Source organism: Quercus lobata, chromosome 6 (assembly GCF_001633185.2).
Source record: "Quercus lobata isolate SW786 chromosome 6, ValleyOak3.0 Primary Assembly, whole genome shotgun sequence".
Taxonomy (NCBI): Eukaryota; Viridiplantae; Streptophyta; class Magnoliopsida; order Fagales; family Fagaceae; genus Quercus; species Quercus lobata.
This window is the reverse complement of record NC_044909.1, coordinates 9625682-9653589: the sequence shown is the minus strand read 5'-3', so window position 1 is coordinate 9653589 and position 27908 is coordinate 9625682. Positions and strand designations below refer to the sequence as shown.

At 33.1% G+C, this 27908-nt stretch overlaps 3 protein-coding genes across 5 annotated transcripts; all 3 read right to left on the bottom strand.

Moving 5' to 3' along the window:
- Positions 1-45: 45 nt before the first annotated feature.
- On the bottom strand, positions 46-5900 carry LOC115994956 (eukaryotic translation initiation factor 2 subunit gamma-like). 3 transcript variants are annotated; one of them, XM_031119310.1, is made up of 9 exons: positions 5759-5900; positions 4830-5049; positions 4612-4673; positions 3577-3689; positions 3394-3496; positions 2506-2733; positions 2201-2419; positions 1407-1667; positions 46-660 (listed from the first exon to the last, which is right to left on the bottom strand). In XM_031119310.1, exons 2-9 carry the CDS (start codon positions 4933-4935, stop codon positions 358-360), a joined length of 1395 nt encoding a protein of 464 aa, XP_030975170.1. In that variant the 5' UTR covers positions 4936-5049; positions 5759-5900; the 3' UTR covers positions 46-357. The 3 variants fall into 3 exon arrangements, with proteins under 3 accessions (XP_030975170.1, XP_030975171.1, XP_030975172.1); XM_031119311.1 differs by having other exon boundaries at positions 4830-4976; XM_031119312.1 differs by having other exon boundaries at positions 4830-4959.
- Positions 5901-7625: 1725 nt separating this feature from the next.
- Positions 7626-15790, bottom strand: LOC115993678 (UDP-glucuronic acid decarboxylase 2-like). The gene is made up of 7 exons (XM_031117624.1): positions 15067-15790; positions 13895-14042; positions 13223-13302; positions 12847-12930; positions 12630-12704; positions 8997-9089; positions 7626-8064 (listed from the first exon to the last, which is right to left on the bottom strand). The coding sequence occupies exons 1-7, from the start codon at positions 15655-15657 to the stop codon at positions 7855-7857; spliced, it is 1281 nt and encodes a 426-aa protein (XP_030973484.1). The 5' UTR covers positions 15658-15790; the 3' UTR covers positions 7626-7854.
- Positions 15791-17464: 1674 nt separating this feature from the next.
- On the bottom strand, positions 17465-26187 carry LOC115993916 (protein pleiotropic regulatory locus 1). The gene is made up of 17 exons (XM_031117905.1): positions 25946-26187; positions 25807-25831; positions 25608-25713; positions 24824-24905; positions 24324-24386; positions 23627-23711; positions 23141-23233; positions 22498-22561; positions 22294-22379; positions 22106-22207; positions 21896-21979; positions 21495-21555; positions 21287-21353; positions 21065-21142; positions 18398-18462; positions 18038-18115; positions 17465-17935 (listed from the first exon to the last, which is right to left on the bottom strand). The coding sequence occupies exons 1-17, from the start codon at positions 26077-26079 to the stop codon at positions 17763-17765; spliced, it is 1446 nt and encodes a 481-aa protein (XP_030973765.1). The 5' UTR covers positions 26080-26187; the 3' UTR covers positions 17465-17762.
- Between the last annotated feature and the right edge of the window lie 1721 nt (positions 26188-27908).

Genomic DNA, 27908 nt, shown 5'->3' with positions numbered 1-27908 from the left:
CTACCTGCCTAAGTAGATGACCAATGTCCATTTCTAGAAATTACAGATTCGCAAAGAAACCATCCTCCAATATTGTATAAGAGAATTTCACAAGAATGCGATGTCTGACTGTGAGGAGGTCCATAAGAAACAGCCTCATAAAAAATACTCTAGTCCAAAACTCAAAATAAGATATCAGCACAAAGTAACACAATCCCATAGGAAAAAAGAAACAAAACAGGGAACAGCAATGCAAGCACTGTTTTCTTCTCCACCTAACAAAAATGGTTCCCAACAAATGTCCATCTTCCCACATCTTCCTTAATTCTCTTTTAAAGATTTGACTGGTTGTTCTTTCTACCTGTTTAGGGATTTAACTCAAATAGGGCGAGGTGGGATCTCAAGAGTGGTTCCAGCTTGAATCTGACCCCAACCAATAAGCCGCCAGTGCTTCTCAACTCGCCGACTAAGGGCAATCTTCTCACCTTTGCTAGTGCACACTGGAGATGTGAGTTGCAACTTTGCCAGATCGTTCTTCACAGCCATAACTCTTGCCCCTGTAGACATAGAACCTATGTTCAACATTAAAATCTCGGACTTGGTCAGTTTAGTGACCTTTCCCTGCCTTTCTGTGCCCTTAGTCCTGACACCTAGAAGCCTCCGCAGCAAGAAAAAATTAACCTGCAAAATCATAGTAACAGAAGTATAGCATAAAAGGATTGTCTGAGAACACATGAAAGAGCATTCCATTTCATCCTTGACCAGACTCTATATAAATGGTTCCCTAAGGCATACGAATCAACAGAATGGTCCAAAAAAATGAGTTACTTAAACCCAAAAGAAAGGGGACTAGCACAAGAAACCAAGAAAGGAAATTCCAAAAAGAACTTAACTGTCACTTCTTAAAATCAGAAAAAAGAACGCTGAGCAGTCATGTAGTTCATTCCAAATGCTCTAAAAAACAGGCATTATATAATGCACAGCAATAGACATTTCTTGTTTTTTGAAAACACAGATATAGTAATTATTTCTACTAATATTATATGCCTTGCCCCATTTAAAGCCAGACCAAATCCATCAATCCGACATGAGAGAAAAGCATTTGAGTTATACTAAGGGGTGCTTGCATATCATTTAAATATTTCTATATATTTATAATAAATAAATAAACAGAACAAAACAAACAAACAAAAAGATTTTTTCTCAATGATAAAACCTTATTCCAAAAATTGTTAGTCACACAAACCAGTGGGTCCTCATCCACCACCTTTCTCTTACAAGAGAAGGTACCGTTTGAGCTAGAATTAATTGAGTTTCCTCATCGATACAACTATCAAGTTTAATCAAGTGAAGAGACTAACTTATCCAAAAATAAAATAAATCCAGTCAAGGGACTAATAAAAGAAACTTCCAGATTAGCCCTTTACCTCAAGCTCAACAAAAACTTCGGGGAGTGATCCAACTTCACCAAGAACTTGACCCACCAACCTATCAGCACGTGTCAAAGTGGGGTCCATGGTTGTGCCAACACCAATGAGACCTCCAGGCACAGCAAATTGCAGCTCATTTTGCTCAGCATATAAAGAAACAATTCTGGAATATATCGGCGTGCATTTGATGCCCCCACTCTCATCTTTAACAACAATCCCAGGACGAACCTCAATAAATTGGTTTACCTTCAAAACACCCTACAAAGTACGAAGCTTAGAATGAGGCCTTGACATAAAATAAATTTCATGTACCAACCGATAAAATCATGAATATAATTAATTTTCATGTACCAAGTTTCTATTATATATGTCATCAAATAATCAATGGTCCAAACCAAGGCTTAGAGAGGCCCACAGGATATCAATTTTCTAGCTTCCTTGAAGTAATCACCAACACAATGTTGATTAACAGATTATAGAAACAAAAAGTGGGACGAATTGACAGGAGGAACCCAATCCCAAAGGAATAAGCAAACCGGATAAATGTAAAATGTTTCTTTAGGTTCTTTGGCCTTCTGGTGGAATTTAATTGTTTGAAACAATACCAAAGACACATCCATGTGCACATCAGTTGCATGCATGATTCAACCAATGATGTGGAATAGCATGAACCATCATTCTTCAGAGAATTCCATATTAAAAGCAGTTAACAACCATGTGCCAATAGCAGGAATGAATGGCACTTAAAATGGTTCTTAATTTTTGCACAAATTCATATGGAAGAAACATACCCTGAGAATACTTCCACCAGCCACACCTCCTCTTATTTCATCAACCTCATAACCAGGCTTATTGACATCAAAAGACCGGATTACAATCATATTAGGAGGTGACACAAAGTCCCTTTCTGGAATGGGGATTTTCTTCACAATATACTCACACACAACATCAATATTATACTTCAGCTGAGCAGAAATTGGTACCACAGGTGCCCCATCAGCAACAGTTCCCTGATAAACAAAGAATCAAGCAAAAATATTCAGCACACTAAATAATGAACTATGTTGTGCATCAAAGATGGTCTAAAAGAACTTACCTGAATAAACTTCTGGATTGCTTCATGCTGGTTGATGGCTACATTTTCCTGAATGAGATCTACTTTATTTTGAAGGATTATTATATGTTGGAGGCGCATAATCTCAACAGCAGCAAGATGCTCAGAAGTTTGTGGTTGGGGGCAGCTTTCATTTGCAGCTATTAGAAGTAGAGCTCCATCCATAATTGCAGCTCCATTAAGCATTGTAGCCATGAGAATATCGTGACCCTACAGAATAGGTTAAGAAACAATCATATCAACATAAGTTTAAGATGAGATACATCAAGATTTAGCATTATAATATTTGAGTGCAAGCACCATACTTTATTCAGAAAATCATCATAGAATAAAGAGAAACGTGCCTCCACAAACTCTCTTTCTTAATTCCAGACATTTTTTTATAAAGAGGCAGTACCTAATATCCATGACATGTACACAGTGCCCCTAAAGAATTACATTATGGAAAAGTTGCATTCTAAAAGAATTACAAACTGACAGATCTAACACATTATGAACCTTAAGAAAGAATCTCTTAAATACAGGCCTAAGTCTGTTCAAGAGTTTCAAAAGAACTTTCAAATCACAAACTTCAGGATGACTAGAGGATCAAAGACTAGGTACTACATGCAATAAAATGAGCGTCCCTAATTATAAAGAGAAAATCAATGGTTTGATAGATACAATACTAGTAAGAACTAAATAGTAAAGAAAAATCAAGATAGAACATTGCCTAAGCCAATGTCACTTCAACTTTAAAGGACAACCCAATCTCTGTACCTAATGCCTATAACACCATCTATACAATACATCATGGAACCTAAATGAATTGACATATATTCTACCTAGTCATAAAACCACAATATCTAATAAAAAGCACTTGAACCTTACCGGGCAATCCACAAAAGAGACATGTCTCAGCAATTTCATCCTGCAGTTTTCATATCCCAGCACATCACACAGAGGATTATCTTCCTTCCCACTTCCATAAGCCCTACATGAACATTGCAACATATTAATGACATGTTGCTAGCTAAATAAAGATATAATTGGATTTGTTGAATAGTTACCCACTTGTAGCACATAGGTCTAGGGCACCGTTCCTCTTCACATTTGTAGATCTTTGCATTAGCATAACCAAGCTTGATAGTGATGTTGCGCTCCAACTCATTTTTAAAACGAACAGTCTGCAGATGAGTGACAAAACATTGAGGTTCAAGTAAAAATTTAATGTGTAATTCTTTTGCAAAGGAAAATGTAAAAATACTATGTTCCACACTTACACAATTTGCCCAAATTAATTTTTCCTATCCATTTACAAGCTTTAACAAATGACAATAAGCCAAGGTTAGTCTCAATTGAAGGAAAGAAATTGCACCAGTGGCAGCTCCATAGTGGCTACCAATTAACACTACCGAGAAACCTTTGGTTAATCAATGACCTTTAATTAATCTAAGTAAATATAAAGATAACCAACTTTCCAACTCATTGTTGAAAGATTTAGGGCAGTAATATACAAGGACCTTTGGGCACCAAACATGTTTTCCAACCCATTACGTGGCAAATTATAAGACTATTCATGTGTATTATTTAAACAAGTCACATGACTCATTAAAAAAATCATGTGCCTAAAGCCACACAGTGAAGAAAATTTAAGAGTCAATGATCTTTTGGAATTAGCATAAATAAATTAATAAGGTGATTTTCATGTCCAAAATTACTAGCACTTGCCCCATATACTGGATAGCATATAGTTTTATGGACAGAATTTTCTCCAAACCTCCACCCAGCCATGTGGCAATTGAAATGAACATCCACATGTATTTTTAATCACATTGCCTATTTAATAATCATGTGACTTGTTTAAAAGATTTGATGAATCACGTGGTAAAATTACAAGTGGAAGGCCATCTGAAACAATGTATAATAGGTTGGAGGATATTCCTCCAAACCGGTTTAGAGGAGAACTTTGTCTCTGTTCTATAGCCATGTAAAATGAATAAAATACATTATTGCTACACTGCAGCTATACTATAACTCAAAACATTAATAGCAGTGCATGCATCCAATAAGAATGCATTGAAAATTGTAAAAGAAAAAACAAATCACCTGAACACCGGATATTGCTTTTACGACTGTTGACTTTCCGTGTGCCACATGACCAATGGTGCCTGATGCAATAAGTTAAATTCCAAATCATCAGCTTCAACAAAAACTTAGGAGCACCAGAAAACCACCAACTAGAAGTGTGAAAAATTCAATAAGCTCAAGTGTTGCAATGACCATGTGAAGGAGGTTTAAGCAGTTCAATAGCGAACAAAGCTTACCAATATTTATTGTAGCCTGCCGAGATATAACTTCAGGGGAGAGTGGATGTAACGTTGTTACATCCAGTTTACTCAGGTCTTGCTCCATCAAACCCTTCCGCGACATTTTTGGTTGTTTCTTAGTGACCCTCTAAATGAAAGAACTTTCTGTTTTGGTTATTCCGCAAAAATCCAACGAAGAAAGAATCAACGAATGTTTCTCTCAACAAACACAAGAAAACTGCACAAACCAAAAGCTATCAAATCAATTACCACACTCAGCACACTACTCTGCAAAATTGGAAATTCACAAATGCACCAAGATTACAATCTGGCATACCTGATAATTTCCATTAAATAAAAAAATAAAAAATAAAAACTTTCTTTATAAATCACTCTAAAGAGACCCCACAATGAAAAAAAGCATTATTAAGCATAGAATCTTATTCTATTACTAAAGGCAACAGTGAAACCATAAAATTCGATTGTTATTCCCTAATCTCCATCTAAACCCAAAAGAGAAAGAGAAATCCAAGCAAAAACAAAAACCCAAATAAAACTATACCCAAATTGTTTAGCTAAAATATCAAAAACAAAATAAAAGAAAAACCCTACAAAACCCCCCCATAAAGGCCAAGCATAAAAATGGGTCTTGATTTCACCATCGTCACAATCGTTATCTTAAAGCATTTTATAGAAAAAAAATCCAATACCCACAAAAAGAATTATCAAAACCCTAAATAAACCCAGACTCGGATTGATATTCCAAAACCCTAATCCCCCAAAGTTCATTCCCACATATAAATAATTAAAAAAAAATAAAAAATAAAAAATAAAAAAATCTAATGGTAAACAATAATCTAAACAAAAACAAGCACGAATCAAAAATCTGAAAATCGAAACTGAAAAACAAACCACAAATTAGACAGAAATGAGAGAGAGAGCCGGACCTGGTTGGTTCAGCTCGTACGCAAAACCGGGTCGGGTTGGGTCGGTTTTGAGGGCGAGCCGACAAGAGCGAGTGAGTGAGAGAGAGAGAGAGGGGTTTGTGTGTTAAAAGCTGAGAGAGAGAGCACAGATTTGTAGAGGAATTTTGGTGTAGCTAATGCTATATATCAATACCATGTGATTTTTTTTGCTAGGGGAACATGGTGAGGCTATTTTCGTAATTTCGCAGCGTGACCCGGATTCGGACCAAGCCTGCTCGTTCTTACTTGGGCTTCGGCCCATGTTTTTGAAGTTCTTCTCCAAGTAAACAGAGTGTTATTGGTTTAACAGGCATTGAATTAAGAAATATTTTTGAAATTTTTATAGAAAAAGAGAATAAACTAACTTCTTTTTATTTTTATTTTTTTAATATTTCACATGAAAGTTATATTAAAACTTTTCTAAAATAGTCAATTAACAAATGCCATTTGTTAACCGGACCCAACTTAAATTATTGGTTTATAATAAGTTTTAATGCATGTGTGTTCTAATAGCTCAATTTTTAAAGTTTTTTTCTCCTTTTATTAAGAGATTTATGGTTTAAATCCTTACTACACCAAAAATCAATTGATTATTAGAATTGTATGGTTAAATAATTAAATTTACAATATCCTAATAGTTTAGAAACTTTTGAAATAATCGATAATTTATTATTGGTATCTTAGATCTGATAATAAAGAAAAATTATAATAAGCCAAGAAAACATATTACGTGAAACAAATAGGGTACCTTTAAGCCATACCAATAAAAATGGGTCTGGGTCTGGGTATGGTTATCTATTTATGCCCATGATTGATGAATCCGAAATGTCAAATGTGGGCCAATTAGTAAATAGCCGCTAAGCACGCCAAATATCCAACGGAGTTTCGAACTTTTCAGCAACTAGCCATTAGCAAAAATTGCTCTTGGGTCATGAACAATTCTCAAGGGAGTTTCAGATACAGACTGAGAAAGAAAAGAAATGACAGGTTTCTAATAAATAGAATTTTTTTTACCATCGTTTTCTTAGATCTCCCTTTTATGGTGTGGATAGAACTCTAATATATCTCAGATTATTTTGTTAAACTGGCTCAAGTAAGGTAAAAGAAACATCAAAATATATATATATATATAGAAAAGTGACTTGGATGTTCTGCATTTTCCAATTGTGGAATTTCTTAACTTTGTCCTTTGCTTGTTGGGATATATAGTGAGATGTTCTTTTGCAAAACGCATTTTAATGTATTATTGTTTGCATCGGTGAATAATGCACCATTTTGTATGGTAGAATAATGCACTATTTTGTATAATGAAATGTCCTTTCACAGAGTGGGATGTCTTTTTGTTATTGATTTGTAATCCTCTATTCACCACATTTATATATTTAAGAGGCAAAGGAATCAGAGTTCAATAACCCCCTTTGTGGGAGGAATTTGCCAAGAAGCAAGAATAAGCCAGCAGGATGCTGAAATTGAAAACAGCATAATTTTGCTACTGCTCAGTTCCTATGCTTCAGGGGCAACAGTACGTTTAGCACTTTGAATTCAAGGGAAAAAGAAAAGGAATTAATCGTGTTTAACCCCTTAAAACAAATATGACATTCCTCAATGTTACAAATAGCATACCTATAACATATGCATGTAATTGGATTACATTTTTGCTGATTTATGTGTAGGCATAATGTTGAATTGTTGTTTTAACACCCAACTCAATCATGCCAATACCATCACAAAATTGTTCTCTAAAGCTCTACAGATATTAAGCCCCAATTAGTCGACCTTGAAAACTGGCATAACAATTAACAATGACCAAGTATAATTTAATGATACTGAGAACTTGCAAATATAAAAGTGATAACAAAAAAACTATTTTACTATATTGGTAAAGAAGATTGATCTACACACTCAAAAAAGATTGCTCGCTCTACACTCTCATAATTAATAATCTCTCCCTCCCAGGCCTGTTCATGTGAGTAACAGTGACAGAAAGGTGTAGATATTCATAAAGATTATCCCTCTTATTCAATTTTTATTTTCACTAATTTTTTTCTCAATGCCCCTCAACAATACATACATAAAACTTATGCGCCAACAGTGTCTTTTTTGTCGCCAAATATACGTTGCTTGAAGTCTTCAACCATGAGAGGAAGTCCATTGCGAAGAGACACAGTTGGGTGCCACCCAAGAAGCTCTCTGGCCTTGGTAATATCTGGCTTTCTCTTATGTGGGTCATCCTCAGTATTGGGCCTGAACTCTATCTTTGCAAAAGGGTCTATAGTTTCTTGTACCACCTGCACAAACCCAAGTCCAATTCCCTCTTCTTAGCTTTATTCTTCTTCTTTTTTTTAATCAATAAAAAAGAAAATGGAGTGAGGCCCAAGAATGTAGGAAAGAAAATGGAGTGAGGCCCAAGAATGTAGGAAGTAAACTAAGGACACTTCAAATAAGAAAAAGAAAACAAAAATTAAGCAAGATACAAGCTATCCAAGGATGCTAAAACATCTTAATCGAAATCAAAAGAAGGCCAATTACCTTTGTTCCTTTCTTTTGAGTTAATCTTTAAGAAAATATGTAACTTGGTTATATTTCATCTCTTTAATAAGTTTAGTAATAACTAATGAGTATAATGGTCCTATTATCTCATAATAGTTCTCATTCTTCTACCATTTCCAGAGAGTTAATGACTATTCGTAGTTATTATTTCAATGTCAAAATAACAATTTTGCACATAAATATTACATATTTGATTTCATTCATAAATCTATTTTTTACTCTATGAGTTTTAGTGTCATAAACATGCTATTTTTTTAACTTTGATAATTTAACTAGGGTTGTGCCCGTTAAGAAATTGCTTATTTCAATTTTTTTTGCTATATATCATATTTTGTTATACTATTTTTATAGGATATGAAACGGGTGGGGTTACTTTATGAGTCTCACTTATCATTTCATTCATATTTTCAACCCCTCTCATCAGTTCATGTCAATCATTTATAAGTTGAACTCTACAATAATTTATCATCAATGGTCACCATACAGTATCCAGTAACATTTTCCATTTAACAATTAAGGAATAAAAAATTTAAATTGTGGACATCTCAATTAAAAATACCAAAATATAGCAATTATTATATTAATAAACCACGCAACTTCATTTAAGTATAACATAGAGAAATTGTCGGAAAAAGAAGTACAACATAGAGAAGTGGAACAGAAATTTTACCTGAGCAAGTTCAAGCATGGTGAATTCACTAGGATTGCCAAGATTGAAAGGACCCACATGATCACCTTCCATCAGTCTTATCAGACCCTCCACCTGTCATTGTCAGATAGTATGTAAAAGTTAGAGAAATTATTAGGTATACAAGGAGAATTGCTGACATGGTCCTTCTTGATCTCCCAACCAATCAAATATTGTTATTTATGCAAATATGATATCATTTGGTAATTTTTATTTTTTATTCCTTGTGCTAATTAGAAAGCTTACACATATATTTATATAGATGGTATCATCCCATTAGTTAGGGAGGACAATAATAATTTCCACCCAACCTACCTACATTTCCCACAATCTTAATTCTCACCATTTTCACCAACTAAACAGGCACATGGAAGAAACATAAAGAGACCACCAAAAGGAAATGTCTACATGTCACTTTATTATTTGAGTATATACATTACTGATTAGAATTCTCATAAAGAGAAAAGGTAAAGACTATTATATAATTATGTCCAAATCCAAATCCTTGGTGATGATGTTAAGTGTCATTTTAATATTTGTACTTCCTATTTGAATAATAAACCCTCCAAGACTTTTGGTTTGTGACAAATCTTAAATTTAAATAATCTGTTGATAGCAAGGTAATAACTACATTACAAAGTTATTAAAAATGTGGAACAAATATGTATAAATTAAGTGTGTAAACTTTAAATCAATTAATTTTATTGATAACCAATTTAAAACTACTACTTCTTGTTGGAAAATAATAACTGAATGTTTGATTCATTACAAATTTATTGTCAAAAGGTTAATTATTTAAATCAAAAGCAAATTTGCACTTATTTCAAAGTTCAAGATGATATTTATTATTAAAAAAAAAAAACACTTAACACTTTGTTTAGAAACAAGAGAAGATGAGAGAAAAGAAGGAATTAGGATGGAAATGATTCAATTTCCAATGTTTGGTTACAAAGGTAGGAAGGGAAAAGAATGAAAATTGAGTGATTAATTTTCTTTGAGGCTCACATTTTTGTGTCCTCCCAAAATGACGGGATGAGGAGAGATAGCAGAAATGATAGTGGATTAATTTTAAAATAAAATAAATGAATTTACTAAAATATCCTTAACCTTTTTAGAAACAAATTCCAAAATTCAAACACTACTCTATATAGAAAATTCAATAAGGACATAAATATAAAAATGCACGAAAAATTATTAGGTACTCCCGGAGAACCATAAATGTATACTCTCCCCTCTCACATAAATGGTAGGTCCTACCATGAATTTAATTAGTGGGATCCACCATTCATGTGAGAGGAAAGAGTACACATTTATAGTATTCCGGGAATACACAATAATTTTCCAAAATGCACATACATCATTTCTTTTTCCTTTATAAACCAAACAAATTCCATATAAGAAATTCTTTCATTTCTTTCTTTCCTGTATCTAAATTTTTCCCACCCTTTCTTTTGTCTTTTCCTCCCCTCTTTCTTTTCCTTTCTCTTCCCTTCCCCTAATTACAACCAAACAAATTGTAAGTTTTAATTGGGTGCCTGATAGACCACTTCAGAAAAATAAAACACTTTTTTTTTAATGAAAATTAGAACACATTTAAGATAGATTTTATTAAAAGAAAGTTGGAAGTGGTGGTGGCCTTTGAGCTCAGGAGACTCACATGTTTTGCTGACAGTGGATGGAAATGATTTTGATTGATATTATTTCATTTTCAGCATGTCAAACTCAAAATAATGAAACATCAACAGAAATATAACAAATTCGTACAAAAGTCTGTTAGTGTCAGCTGCATCCCGATTCCCCAAGTTATGTTTTTACAAACACAAAGTGACACTTTTTTCCATTGTTTCCTGTCTGATTTTTATCGAAATCCAAACAATGACTGGAATTTTTTTTTTTTTTTTTGGTGGGAAACAATGACTGGTTGATTACATTACATTCAATCCCTCCATTTTTATCAAAAGGGAAAAAAATAAGTTGTTTGCTCGAATACTTGTACACAAGTTAAGGCTACATTGCCTCAAAAATTATTTGATAAATCCAACCAAGACTTCTGAATTCTGATGATAACGCTGTTACCAAATAATTTATATTAATACATATAACATGTGATATGTTATATCTTCTACAATTATTTATAAGGACAAGAGGTGGACCCAAAAAAAAAAAAAAAAAAAAAGAGCTACCAAGATAAGTTTTTAAATCTGCTAAAACAATGGTGACCCTACATATATACCTCTCAAGAGACATCAAATTTTCAATACCTCCTTATCGTGTCTCATTAAAAAATAAAAATTGTATGAAAGAAAATAAATTTTAAAAAAAAGACCATATATATAGGCTTGGATGAAAGTCAAAGATTTAGAAACCATGAATGGCTTCAGTGCTTCACCATATAAACTACCACAATCACAATTGAGACCCCATGACAACCTTCACTAGAAATTGCCATGAATTTGATTGACATTATCAACTAGCAGAGAACAAAAAAAAATCCATAACTATCCCAAATGATAGTAGTAATCATTTTTGGCAACAATATATATATATATATATATATGTGGCAATCAGATTTTATGATACTGATTGGGCATTATCTGGTCCAGGTAATAACTGAGACCCCATGACAACCTTCACTAGTTAAGCCACATTAGTACTATATGGTTATGATTGATATTTTAAAAACACTGACATCTTTAATTTGTATTATGTACCAACAGTTTGCTAGCTAGATATGGTGGCTCTTAAATTAGGACATAAAGTGTACAATTATCTGCCACATATTTTGAAGCAATTTGATAGATGTAGGAGTGGATTATAGTAGATTAGAGAAAGCTAAGGTTTCACAGCAGCCAAATTGTACTTAAAAAATCAAAACCAAAAGAAGCAATTTGATAGATATCGGAGTTCATCTTGATTATTAAACTAAAATAAGAACAAAACTTAAAGCCATTAGCTATTGTGGTTTAGATTAATTAGTGTGTAACCCCGTGTATATACATGGGTACATTTAAAAACAATCACAATTATATATAAATATATATATATATATATATGATTTAGAATCTAATTAGATCTAAACTTTTTTATTTTTACACCTAATAATTCGATTGTCACAAAAATTAAAAAATTGGATGGGACACATAGCGCAAAATTGAACTCCAATTAAAATTGAATTTAGACTCTTTGATTTTTACATCTAATAATTCACTTGACACACAAATTTAAAAATTAGATGAGACATGTGACACAAAATTAAACTCCTATTTATAAATTAATTGAATTTTCCCTCAGCTTTGATTATATATATATATATATATATATATATATTTATGTTAAATTCAACCACATGCAATATTAATCAATATATCACAAACAGTATTATTTTTTTCTAACGACAATTAAATTAAACTTTATGACATATTAAATAATACAATCATATAGTTGAATTTAATTCGGAGACATAAAAAATTGTAGTTTAACAGATGGATTTGAACAATTTAAATTAATATGAGAAATGAAGTAACTAAACTATATATAAAGTTTTTTAAGTATGCTTGTTGCAATATTTAAAAAAATAAAAAATAAAAGAGAGATAGAGAGAGAGAGAGAGATTACCAGGTCGGAAACATATTGAAAGCTTCTTGTTTGCTTCCCATCACCATAAACAGTTAATGGCTCCTTCCTTAATGCCTATGTAGTTTAACCATTAACAAAAGAATCCCAAATAGAACTAGAATTAGGCACTTTAAACTTTGTTATTTATTTAAAAATAAAGAGACAAAGAGAAGAAAGAACAAATGAAAACTGATTAATATAAATAAAAGTTAATTACCTGAGCAACAAAATTGCTAACTACACGACCATCGTCTATGCACATACGTGGTCCATATGTGTTAAAAATTCGAGCAATCCTCACCTACAAAACATTATAAGATCATTTATATTTCTCTTAACATTCTATCAATTAATTAATGCACCTAGTGTTAAATTAAAATGCTGTAACCCTTTTACCATAATAAAATTGTAATTTAAAAAATAATAATAATTTGATAAACAAGAATGGAAATTTGAATCTAAGATATCTTTGTTGGAAATACTAAAAAATATCAATTGAATTACAAAATTTTTAATATTTTATTCAAAAATGAAATTTAAGGAAATGAAGTAAAGTAAAATTGTAAAGTAATTTAACATAAATTGAGCTTGACCTCAATGCCATGGCCTCTGTGATAGTCCATGGTCAAGGTCTCTGCCGTACGCTTCCCCTCATCATAACAACTCCTTACACCTGCCAAGATGCACGTGTGGGTCAAGAGTTAAGACCCAATGAGAGAATTGCTCTTTGGTCAATTATTCCAGAGGGCTATTTATAGTCAAATCCACTACTAATATTATTATAAAATGTGTTTAATATATGGGTTAATATATGTACTAACCCATATATTAAACACATTTTAACTATATAATATATATTTGTAATGTATTTAAAAGTTAACACATCAGTTTATAAAATCAAAACAAAATTTAGCTCCAAATTCTTCTAACCATTAGCATTTTTATTTATAAAAATATTCATGTGTATTATTTAAATAAATTATATAACTTATTACAAAAATTATGTGACAAGAATTATATATGAGTAATATCTTCAATCGCTATATAAATTTTAACCAATTTGGAGTTAATTTTTTTTTTCTCATAAAATTTTTAATAGTCTTAATATTACTCTAAACCTTCAAAGTTTAGATAATAAAATAGGATTTTTTTTATTTTAAATAAAAAAGAAAGTCTATTTCATAATTTTAAACATAAAATAGTTAGAAGTTTAAAATTTTGACCTATAAATGTATCTATTAAAAATAATAAAAGGTGTCACTTACCAATGGGGTTGACATTGCCCCAGTAGGTTTCAACCTGTGGGTGTTGCAGAGGATCACCGTACACCTCACTGGTGCTCGTTACCAAAAACCTTGCACCGACTCTTTTTGCCAGTCCAAGCATGTTCATTGTACCCACCACATTGGTTTTGTGGCCCCCTGGAATACAAAGTCAAGGACTCCAAACAGGACCCACGTGTCTAATAATAGGTGAAAAATTAGATTTAAAATGTTCGTATTCTTTATTATTCTCTCATTTTGGCATTCAAATCCAATGGATTGGATAATTCCACATGGAAAAATTATTTTATACGTTCGATTTACTGAACCTCACTGGCTGATTAAAAAAAAATGTAGAACCCAGAATATAGATTAATTTCACATCAACCTGATTATTATTATTATTTTTTTTTTTTGATGGGAACCTGATTATTAATTAGTAATAATAATACCAAATCCTTTGTAAATGCATACAGAAGTAGGTGTCAAAAAATTGAGAGGAAAAGGCGACATGGATTAAATGGTATATCATTATGATGGGTCTAATGAAACTAAATACTTAACCTAATCTAAGTCTATAATAAATAGGAATAAGTGTCGAATGGACCTCTTTCCTAAGATTCCACGAAATGAAAACAACACCCAAAAATACCAAAATCCTTCAAAATTGGCAAGAAAGTTTCCAGTATATTAGAATCATCCAAATTTTCTTATGAAATAAGTACTTAGATTCTGATCATTTAACTCTAGTGTGAGTATTCAATTTCGTCTATAAATCAATTTAATCCTTAAAGTTTTAAAAATTATCTAATAATTCAACATTTAGTTAACTTTAGGCTAAATTATAAAAAAGAAATACTTGTGGTACACAAACTGTTTTACACACAATCTAAAAATCAAAAGAATAATTTTTACTTGAAAAATGTTTTTTAAGTCATGTATAGTTGTGTAAAATCATTTGCGTCTAATAAACACAATCGAAGTATAAAAAATCAAATACTCTGTTTTAGTTCAAAACACTAGCTTTTTTTTCAAATTAGTAACTAAATTAACCCAAAAATAGACGAATCCTTTAATTCAAAGACTGAGTCAAAATGTTAAATCCTAGTATATGATCAAGGAATTCATGAAAAAAAAAATAATAATAATTTGAGGAAAATAAAAATGAAGGATATGATGGTCTTGACCGGGTTGTACTTGTAATGAACCGGAGAAGCAGGGCAAGCTAGATGGTAGATCTGATCAACTTCCAATAGAATCGGCTCAACGACGTCGTGTCTTATGAGCTCAAACCTCGGACTCCCAAAGTGCTGTACCAGGTTGTCCTTCCTCCCCGTGAAGAAGCTATCAACGACGATCACAGTGTCTCCTCTTTTGATCAGACGGTCCACAAGGTGGCTCCCCACGAACCCGGCCCCACCAGTCACCAATATTCTCAGGCCCTTCTTCTTCAACCCCAGTGGCACTTTCCCACCAACGCTAAAATGCACATCATGGTGTGATGAGTGTGACGACGTCGTCTCGTACAGCACGTGCCGAGTCTGGAGCTGAGCCGACTCGGACTGTCGCTGTGAAAGTGGTGGTGTTTTACTTACAGGGTCGAAGAATTTGAAGAAAAAAGTGGCTATGGCGATTCCAATGAACGTGTAGAGTAATGGGTCTTTGGATTTTTTAAGAAGATTTGTGGGTTTTGGTGCCTGGTGGAGAGTGTCATTGGGTTTCGGAGTTTTGCTAGTTTGGGTTCTGTGAATCAGCTCAGAGTTCATTTTTTCTTAAGGAAAAGAAAAAATCTGGGTTTTGGAGAGAGAGAGAGAGAGTGAGCGCTTTGGTTAAAGAGGGAGGGATTTTCATGCATGAAATATTGGCACTATAATCGCTCCAAGGTGCGTGGTTTCAGGTTTGTGCTATTTTGCGGGTTTGGCATTATATAGTAAGGGCACTTTGTTATATTCTTCTGGAAAGTGGTCACACTTTTTTTTACAGTTACGTAAATGTATGTGGATAACGTATAGTACTATGAAGTAGGGGAAAAAATGTGAAGTTAATTAATGTTGGATGCACATGGTTAATGATTAAATTAGGTAGCACTAGCTGCTTTAAGTTTTTATTAAATATTTGCAAAGTCAACTAACTCAATGCCTAACAGATATAATAACAATGAAAATAATGGTTAATTATTAATTATAAATACGATGGTGGGAGTGGGATTAATTTTTTTTAAAGAAAATCTACATCATATTATAATACATACATGTGTCATGTGTGTGTTTTTTTGGTAAAAATAGTACATCTATAACTTATAACAGAGGTGGCAAAGTTCATTCTCCTTCAAATTCAAGCGCTATTGAAATTGTAATTGATGCTAACTTTGTTGTAGGCTTGCACACAAATAATGAAACCTCATGTGCTAAATATGCACCAATTGTTGATGATTGCAAGAACTTGTTGAACTAGATCCCTCGATGGAAGATCAAACATTGCTATAGAGAAGTCAGCTCTTGTCCTAATTCTCACGCAAAGATGGTTGTCCACGTGCAACAAGATTACCACCCAAAAAAAAATCACTTTTAAGTGAAATGACAATAACATCATTTGATTCAAGATAACACTTATTGCACACAAGTTGTTATACACAATTTTACATGCACCTCATTTTGACTTAGAACTATAATCTGAAGTCAAGATTTCTAAGTTCAAAATTATGACTTCAAGTCACGATTTCAGTTCAAAAATAAGGTGTATAAAACTATATAACAGTTTGTAATCTATGACCTAGTTCATGGTGGCAACAAGTCGGGTAGAAGAGGGGGTGGGGGGGGGAACCTGAACCAAATATGGATTGTACAAGTGGACCCATTAAGAAAGGCTGTAATCCTTGTCAATTTGTGGTAGTTCAACCGTGTAGCTGGAAAATTGAGCAACTGGTCAGATTTAAAAAGGGTGGTAACTCTGAGTTTGGACATTGTATAAAACTTTGACCGCTATAATCCTCAAGTGTCTGACCACTTTGGGTCTCTGAAGATGATGAAAGAAAGGAGATGAATTAACGGTCGGGGAGCAAAGAGGATAGAGATGTACATGACTAACATGAGCTTGTGAGTGAAAACATGCGTTCCGTCCAAAAAAGAAAGAAAGAGAATGAATATAGAAAACTGTAACGTTTCCTTTAACCGCTAAGTGTGGCATAATTGACGCTTGCCTAGTGAAAACCATCATTGGTCTGTGGACGGCACGAAGACGCTAGTGCATTTGTTGGAAACAGGCCGACCTTACTATATTTTCTCCAAAGAAAAGGTGAGCCAAGCCCATTTCACATGCAACAGAAATTATTTATTGCTGGGAGAGTTAAAAAAATTAGCTTAATTGCTTCAAATTAACAACTACATAGGTCGAATCAACTAGTAAGGTTAGGTGCTACCGTCCCCAGTGAACCCAACCATGTGCCTGTTGACAAGTGAAATCCCTTCGTCAACGCAGACCGAAGTTCGGCTGCCCAAAATGGAACTCTATCAACCTGACTTTGATCCCCAAAACTTTTTGGGTCAACTTTATCTAACACTTTGAAAACCATATATTTGAATTCTTTATCTAAACTTTGAGACACATCAACCCCGAAGAAAACTGTTTTAACATTTGGAATTACTCTTAACTAGAACAGCCAATTTTTCTAATTGGTAACTTCTATTAAAGATTACAAAACTGTATTTCCCACACATCCCTTCGTCTGTGGCTAACAGAAGCAACAGGCAGCGTGTATGACTAAAAGCTTTTATCCACATTAAACGACTAGTTTTCATTTTACATTTGCCAAATCAATGTGAAACAGCATGACACATGACCAATCAGAGCATAGAGCCATAGAGGATGACCACTAGAACCGCCGAATATCTTTTGGTGGCTTGAAATTAAGGGGATGAGTTTCTGGTGTAGCAGTCTCATCTTGTTTCCACATTTTAATTGTCTTGTCAGCTTCACAAGTAACAAGCCTTGAACCAGTTAAATCATAGGAGAGAGCATAGATACCAGCTTCACTATCCAATGAGCCTGAAAGCAAGTATTAAGCAGTAATTAGTGCTGACCCCACTTATGGTCACTTCCAACCCCACAACCATAAAGAACAAATAGAAAAATGCACAAAATACATACCAGGCTGTACAATTGTTTGGGATTGCTGAAAATTGTGACCACTCTTCCAATCCCAGAACCACATACTCCCGTTGTCACCTTGCATAAACAAAAGGAGGGAAGATAAGAAAGATGTAACTATTTATTCTAGAAACCAATTGTCAACCTCAGTGTGGAGTTACAGGCAAGCATCATTTTTTACTTCCAGTCCAGAAAAACAAAGAGGGAATCATTTTTTACTTCCAGTCCAGAAAAAATAAAATAAAATAAAATAAAAAACTCTTATGCAAAAGTAAAATGCAGATGGTGTGCCTTGACATCAGACACCAAACCTATTCGAGATAGAAGTTAATTCACAACCAGAATGTATAAAATCCCTACCTCCTGTAGCCATCACACCCTCCTCGTTGACAGCCATTGCATTAATTATAGTTTTCTGCTGAGATCTGCTCAAAAATACCAAAAGCGTTGGAATATCAGTTTATCATCAGACTTGGTATATAACCACTACTTGAAAACATAAAATAAATTGGACAGAATACATCATGTAGTTCCCAGAGTGAATATATGACGTTTTATTTCAAACTAGAATAAAAAATCAAGAGACTAATCCAAAACTTAAAGAAGATGGACCTAATTACACAGAATCACCTAAATAAGACATCCAAACAACTAATGACTCTAGACCAATCTTTGTCAAGCTCCCAAGCAAGTTTAAAGCAAAAGATCCATGAAAATCATGTAAAGAAAAACTTAAATACCTAAATTTGGTGGGGCACTTTGTAAATGCCAATTTTATTTAAGTGTCACATTACAATTGTTAAATAGTTATTGATTCCAGATCCTAGGAGTCTATCACTAGCAACAAAATGTAAAATGCTTATCATCACCCTCCCAGATTAGAGGGGTGTTGTGAACACCATTTCATTGGATGCGCAGAGTGGGATTTTATGAAATGATTTTTAACTGATTGCAGCCAAGTTAATTATAGAAGAGTAGAAAGCCTAAAATAGATGCTCACAAGGTACTATATTACCTGCAATTCAGTTCCCTACATTTTTCTGCAACACTAATTGGTCCATCTGGAGAATAGTGAATACCACATCATCTAAAACTATAACTCAGCATATGGATAAAACTCGACCATGAGGCTGGCTATTCACTCACTTTTTCCTGCTAATGTGCAGCGTTGAGAAGGCAACTGACCTATGGTGTGTTCCAGCAAACTCTGCTATAACCGTTTTTATATCTACTCTTCTTCTTTTTGATAAATATACATTCACTCTACTCTACAGAGTTCAACATAATAAAATAAGAAATTGAAAGATTTCATTGAAATTGGTCCTTTGGAAATTTCTCAATGCTGGGATCTTGGGTAGAAACGGGCAATATTTTAGTAGGTAAATTAACAGCTTAAATGGCGAAGAAATCGTAGTGTGCCCTAGAGGACAGATTATTATGAGCCAAACTTGGCATTCAGGTATCCTCTTCAAAAGAAGTTTGTCTAAAACTACCTATAGGTGGTAGGGGTCGAGTTATTGATGTGAGGTTCCGATAAATTATTTAATCCCTCACTTTGGTAATGTGTGAAAGGAGGGTCCCCAGACTATACTTCTAAGCACTCTCAGTATTTTCGTGTTTCTTTTCCCATTAATCTTGTTATGCTTGACGTTTCTTCAATTCCAACTACAAACCCATATCAAGAACTATCATTCGAAACCTTGGAGATAGTAGGCTGAAGGAAACAATTTGTGATATATGCAAGCGGTCATCAAAGGCATCAATTTGGTCAAACAAGGGGTTCCCAGTTTTGCATGGTCTGAACAACTTGACTAGTATAGAAGTCTCTCCATACTCCATACCCTCTCTTGGAGAGATCAAAACTAGATCTGGAATTTTTTAAGTAAAGGTAGGTGGGGTTGGTTTGGCTGTAATGGTTCTTTCAAACCAAATCAACTACACAAAAATAACAAAACTAAACTAACCTATAGATGACTGGCCATGGGTATCAGTTGGAACCAGTATTGTTTTCCCAATTCAGGACCTTCTAACATAGCATGAATTGTAGCCTAGAGCCTACATCCAATATCTTACACAACAAGATAGTAAAAAGTACATAAAATTACTAAGAGAGCCTAACATTATCTATTAATAACAACATAGGAGATGATAATTGCTTATGACAGTCATATTGTGGATTTGACATAGGAGATTATAACTGGTCATAATCATTGTATTGGTGGATTCAACTGTTGTCTACAATGACCCCCTCAGTCCACGTTATAAAAGAGAGAGAACTAAACCTCCCCTTGACCCTGCCAAGACACCAGCGGATCTATTAAAAAAATCATATTTGAGTGCTTCAAAGGAGTAAATGGCCAAACAGCCTTTGCAACTCCTTCCAATCAACCATCAAATATGGATTTCCAGAGATGAGATGAAGTCATATAGAACACCAACCAATTTAACAAATGAATTTTACTCATTTGCTTCTTGTAAATTTTAATTAACAAATAATTCTCTGATTGGAACAGCTGGTGAATTGTAGGGAACTTAATAGCTGTTATATGATCCCATGCTTACAATAGAAGTAGGTGCATCATTAAATCTTGTAGACCAACATCTTACAAGAGAAAAGGTTGTGAAAGTTAAATGGATTAATAACTTGTAGCTTGGGGACTCGCATCTTTTGACTCCATCCCTTTGTTCATAAGTTCTCTTCTTTTTTGTAACTAATTTTCTGTTTTTTTCTTTCTTCTTTTTGCACTTTTTGACTACTTTGTGCTTTTCCTACATATTGTAGTGTCTTTAATGTATAATTTCTTACCTATCAAGACAAAAATAAAAAACTTGTAGCTTTCGCTTAGCTGAACTTTATTAAAAAATGGGTCATTTATGTAGTTTTCAATTATCACCCAAAAAAAAGGAAAGAAAAGAGCATCACAATCTCACTCATACTAAAGAAAATGACACGATATTAATATCTTAACAAGGAGGAGCAAATTGTCTACAAATAAACATAAAGAGAAAAGTAGGCAGAAAACTCACAGCATGTTGTGTAAAAATTCCCCTCTTGGAAGGTTAAATTTCTTGATGTTATCAGCTGATGCAGATGCAAAACAATTCCTGAAAAATAAAAGTGATAAATGTTTTTTTAGTAAAAGCATGATATTACAAACCATAGCTGTGTTATTTCGTAAGAACTATATATTTATATATATGAGAGAGAGAGAGAGAGAGAGAGAGAGAGAGAGAGAGGAATGCACATACTCTGTAGGATGCTGTGCCATTGCTCGCACCGACTTTTTATGATGTGTGAGAGTTGACATCGTTTTTCCTGCAAAGTAATAACTGATAAGTGAAAAGTGGAAAACAGAAAACAGAAAAACCACCCAATAATTAATAAAAAAACCAAAATAGCAATATTGAAATTATGATATAGTAATAGAAATCAATCATCAAAACGCAAATTAATTACCAAATCTGAGGTCCCAGAACTTGATGGTTGTATCATGGGAGCCAGTAACAACTTGTGGATCCTGAAAATATGAGAAACATAATTTCATTACATAACCCAAATCTAACCCATTGATGTATAAAGCCCCATATCCATATCAAAATATTAACAAACAAATCTACCCACATCCTATGAAAGAGAAATTACACCCTTTTTTTTTTTTTGGGGGGGGGGGGGGGAACTCAGAAAAAGAAAGAAAAAAAAAACAACAGAAAATGTGGATGGCCCTCATCTAAATATAGAATCAGCTAGCAAATATACAAACATACATGCATACGAATTTTGGTAGGAAACATACACTACCCTAGAATCAAATATCAAATTAAAAAAGATATTATAAAGCAGAAAAAGGATCCACATACCGTAGGTCGAGTAAACACTGAGCAAACAGTGTTGTCATGCCCAGATAGAGCATAAATTTGCTGCTTGCTACGAATATCCCAGACCTAAACATCATTGCATCAAAACGAATAACATCAGAAATGAAAAACTTACTATGTTGAGAAGCAAAAATAGTGAATCTGTTATGATATTGCAGAAAGTACTTTTTATTGTACTGAAAATTTCCATACCCGGCAGACAGAATCACGTCCCCCTGTCAGCAAAACATCAATTGTGGGATGAAGAGCCAAACAATAAACGCCACTTAGATGACCGTGATAAGACCGAATGACCTGAAGAGCAATTAAAATGTCCTTAAGAACCAGAGTTGCTAATACAATAGAGAATTGAACACTTGGATTACTTAAGAGGTTCTGACCTTATTCTGTTCAAGGTCCCAACATTTTACTTGTTTGTCATCACCAGCAGAAAACATGTACGTATGCTTGCTGCTGACAGCAAGGCCTACAATCAAAACAACAAATTTTTTTACCATGTTAATAACTGGTCGACATGGCCATTATCAACATCATTGTTAGCCAACAGAATTTGATGTATCATCAATAATTCATTGGAGACCAACCTCGTATTTGTTCAATGTGTCCCGTTAGTGTGAGTTTTAGCCTTCCACTTGCCACATCCCATATCTGATAAAGCAAAAATTACAAGGTTAAAACACAGTAGTAAATTCCTTACTAAGAGATGCCTAGAAAGGAGAGAAACAAACAAATGACAAAGAGAGATCAAAAGGTATAAAATGTTGAAGGACATCAGGGTTGTACCATCATAATCCTTTGTTTTCAAATCTCAGAAATATTGCATACTTAGAGCCCTGAGTTGGCAAACCTCAGAAATACTATCTCTTGATCCATCCATTCTCGCAATAACTAAGCTTTGGTATCAGCTTTCTTTTAGATTACTTTGCTCAATTTTGTAAAATTTTACCAAATTTTCTGCCCAAGCTTCAACAATACATTTTATAATATCAAAAGTTCCCCAAAACATTTCCAAGTTTGCAACAAGTAATGGCTGGATCATCTAATCAGGACCACATGTGAGAGATTAAATATTTGATGCTATAGAGAGCAGGAACAGAAAATTTAATAACACAAAAACCAGAAGGCAAATTATAAAGGGTTCAAAATTAAGCCCAAATGAGTATGATAGCACATCATCAGAAAAAATCTCTATGACTAATTTGGATGAACTGAATTGAAGATGGATACCTTGATAGTGCGATCTGCAGAGCCAGTACAAAACCACGTATTACTCGGATCAAATGCAATAGATCTCACCCATCCCAAGTGGCCACTGATGACCTACAGAATTAAATTGTGGGCATTTTAAAATGGCTTGAAAGCAAAGGTGCAGCAACAAAGTAATGCATTCATATATATATAGAGGTGCAACCAACCCTATCTCGTATAACAGGAAAGGCCAAACCAAAGAGGATAAGTATTTATTATATCTAGTATGCCCCACCCCTTTCCAAAAAAAAAAAATCATATATGTTTCATCTTAGCTGAGCTGTGTGTAGAAATCCTGTGTAGACGAGGTTCCCTTCTTTACAATTAAATTCCTTAAATATTATATATATATATATATATATATATATATATATACACTATTTAATAAAATACCCTTCCACCATTGCCCTGCCACCCACAGCCTATCAATCAATAATTAAAAAAGGAAAAAGAAAGAAGGCTTACCCTGTAGGTCTTCCATGGTGCATGCCATAGAGGACGTGGCCATTTGCTTGGGATTCTTTCCATTATAGCAGCTGTAGATAAATTCCTACAAGAGGAAAACCGAAGCACTTTTAAGACAAACCAAAGAACAACATTTATATGCAAGATAATGCAGCATAGAATGACAATGTTCTATTGACCTTCAATTGTCTAATGGCATCTTAGAGATGCTATGAAGACAAATTAATTTTCAATGCTCCCTAAGTGCATTTCCAGAGGATACTATACAATAACAAATTATGATGTGCATCTGTGCATAATGCATGTGAATGTCGAAAAATGGCATACATGCCAGGATACTATAATAGAATGAAATTAACCAGATGATATGGTCTTTAAACATCTCAAAGGATTTCAAACTGATGTCAGTCATATCAATGTCAAACATATCAAAGCAACCGCAATGTGAAAAATACACAAAGAATAATTCCACACTTCAATCATATCAAACTCATCTCCATTCACAGCTATACAGTGTAGAGAGCATTCCTTTAAAAAAATTACTACATGGCTGCAAAAACTGTTAAGACTCTATCAAAAGAGAATGCCAAGTAGAATAATTAAATGAGAGGTGCAAGCTATTAAGAATGAATTAATGGCAGAATACAAAACACTTGTCTGTATCTCACAAACATAATACATAAGAAGAATATAAAACCTTTCAGATGACCCAGAAGCAGAAAAGGCTGTAATGCTTTTGCTGGGTAGACCACCATCATTCCTGGCAAAACCATGAATCATCAGCACAAAATACAACGGCAAAGATTTGATAAATAAATTAATAAAAGGAGGTTAATGTGCATTGGAGGTGTGACACAATTCAATATTACCATTCCTAAATCCAACGTTTATTAGATCTGATTACCATTCAGGGTATTATTCAACACCCTCCCCCCCCTTCCCCAAAAATACAAAATAAACAAGTCTTTTATGAAGAAAAGAATACTAATAGCAACCAGTTATAGTAAAGTGGTGAATTTAGAAATTATTAAACCTCAATGTTAACTGACCTGCTATGAGGGAAATGCAAAAACTATTTGATAAGGGCACAAGCAAAATAGGGGCAGCATGATAGGATAACTGAAAACATGAATACAATGAGTGTATATGTCTGTGTTTTTGGAGCTCAACAGTGACAAAGTTAGAGAGAATACTTACGGTGCCTTTGACTGAATAGATGGACCGACAACTAGCGCATTTTGAGCTCCTCCCTTCTGGCGATCACTAGAATCTTCGAGACCTACAAAACCCAATAAAAACATATTTCAATATATCATTCCTGGTTGCAATGCCAGAGCACATATCAACAAGAAAAAAAACCAGTTTCATTCCACCAAAAATACTACACTTACAACTCTCTTTCTATATATATATATTTTTTACTCACTCGCCAAAAGGAAAATTATTTTTACACTTACAATTAAGATCTTAATTTCTTGAACATCACATATTAACACTCTTTGATCAAAGAAATCAACAATGGGGTATAATTAATACAATTCTAAAGTCACATCCATGGTCAATAAAGTCACATCCATGGTCAAGTTGTAATGTTAGCAACTAAAACTTCTACACTCATATAAGTCAACAGCTCTACCACTTGCATACTAATTTCCACGTAAAACTAAATACAATCTTGAAATTTAATCGCTACGGTAAAAAGATATCAAGGCCCATGTGTGTTATAGAACTCAATCCCAATCCTACTTGTAGTGCAAGCATCGTAAACCACGGTTTAGTCTATAGTTAGTCTAGGATTATGTTTACCATAAAATTATAAATACCCACCAATGAATTCATTGTAATACACAAAACTTAACAGTAAAAAATGTCTACCTTCTTTATTTTCTTCTTTATGTTTCCTCATGCACTTTATTTCGTACTCTTCAGTACCATGTTTTATCTTTTTTTAATAATTACAATACCAAAAATATATATATACCTGGAAGAGCAAGAGCATTGGAAGCCACTGGAGTTTGAGCAACAGCATTAGCTTGACGAGGAGGTTGATTCGCCGCGGCGTTGATTCCTCTATACTCAATGTTTACCTAAAAACCCAAATCATAAAATTTTAATTCAAAACCCATCAAAAATCAGAGTCTCAAAAAATAAAAATAAAAAAGGGCGAAATTTTCACTAACCTTGTGGCTAATTCGAATTCTTTTACTGCAGTAAAAAAAAAAAAAAAAAAAAAGAAAAAAAAAATCGATTAGAATTTAGAGAGAGAGAGAGAGTAAGAGAGAAATTGGGGAATTAGGGATTGTAAAGAAAAATTAGAACCTTTCGGGGTCAGGAGGAGCGAGGTGAGAATGGAGAGGAGAGAAGAGATCGAGAGCGCGTTTGAGGGATTTGAAGCTGAGCTTCTTCAGTGACTGTGGCTCCACTGCTTCCATCTCTACCGTTGGCCCTGGCATCTCAGTTTCTCTCTCTCTCTCTCTCTCTCTGAAATTGAATACGAGGGTTTTACAGACAAAACAAAGAGAGAGAATGAGAGTTTCTTTTTTTTGAGAAAGAGAGAATGAGAGTTGGGTTTAAGTTTTCACTGTTATATATATATATATATATATATATGTTTAAGGCGGTGACTCAATTTTATTTTTTTATTTATGAGTTTTTTTTTTTAGGTAAACTCAATTATTTTTTATTTATAAACTTATAGTATATTTGTACTTAATTTTGTCATATTATCAATGACTTAAATATAAATATAAATTTTTATAAAAAAATAAATATAGAATCTAAAATTATGATTGTGGAGAAATGAACCTGTCTCTTAGAAGATATTGTTCGCTTTGGAAATTGGCGTAAAGCTGACGTCACCCTCACAAATTTGTTCTGTCTTATATCGGGGAGGGACACCTCTCACCCGCTACACTAATTTTTTTTTTTTTTGTAGAAATTTCTACACTAATTTTAAAATTAAATGATAGGATTACAGAAACTCTATAATAAAGTGACTTTGAGAATTTTAGTGGATTTTAATCCCTAATAACTAAAATTCTATTATTAAAAGGCTATGAAATTTAAAATATTTTTTTTTATACGTGGTGTTTGCACCAAATGAATTAATGTTATATATAAAGTTAATGTGTTTTTACCTTATGGCTCATTTTTTTTAATAATTATTTTTGTTAATTTTTGCAAAATAATTTTTAATTAATCTGTATATTGCATAGGCATACTATTAATCACAATTAAAAATCGCTCTCAACTTTCTCTACATTTTAAAGGGTGCTAAATTGGATCCAATTATCTATTTCATATTAGATTAAACAAAATCACCACATTATAGGTGTAGTGTTTTATGGAATTTAAATTATAACACAATAACCAGTTTTGAACTATCTAAAATTCCTTCATTTTTATTCATTCACTTCAATGCTTTTATAAATACTAGCATTGGCTGCACGTGCAAGGCACGTGCTACCTCCAGTCGTGAGAAAATTAATATAGATTTTGTATGTGAAATCGTGAATTTTGGCTCACCCAATTTGAGTATATTAAAAAAGAAGTCTAAAAATAAAACAAAATATCACAATATTTTCACAATATCCTTATTTTTAGGATCCGAATAGATTTTTTTTTTTTTGAGAGAAATGCTACATTCATAACATTTTGAGAACAAATTGTAAATGACAAGTTATTATTGGTTTTAAACTAATAACATTGTTATTGTTATTCTCAAAATATTTATTTTCAGTTGTGATTGGTTACAGTCTCATATTTTATTATTTTATTTCGACTTGTAAGAAATTGACACTTCAACATTTATAAAAATATTGTGAAATTTGTTATGTCGGTATAGCAATATATATGCTAGCTTACATAAATATTTAAAAGAAAAAAAAAAACACAAACTGATTACTGAGAAAAAAAAAAACTTTAGGCACGGTAGAAATTAATGTTAAAATGTTGTAGACTTAGCATTTTTTTATTTGATCTAGAAGAAACTGAGATCTCAACAATTGTGAAAATATTGTGATAATAATAAGTGTTCTAATACTTTCTCAAAACTTTTATTTTCAGTTATGGTTAATCACAGTCTCATATTTTATTATTTTATTTCGACTTGTAAGAAATTGGCATATCAATAATTGTGAAAATATTGTGAAATTTTTTGTATCAGTATAACAATATATATGCTACTTACATAAATATTTCAAAGGAAAAAAAAAACACAAATCGATTACTGGAAAAAAAAAAAAAAAAAAAAAAAAACTTTAGTGCTATCTATCAATAATAG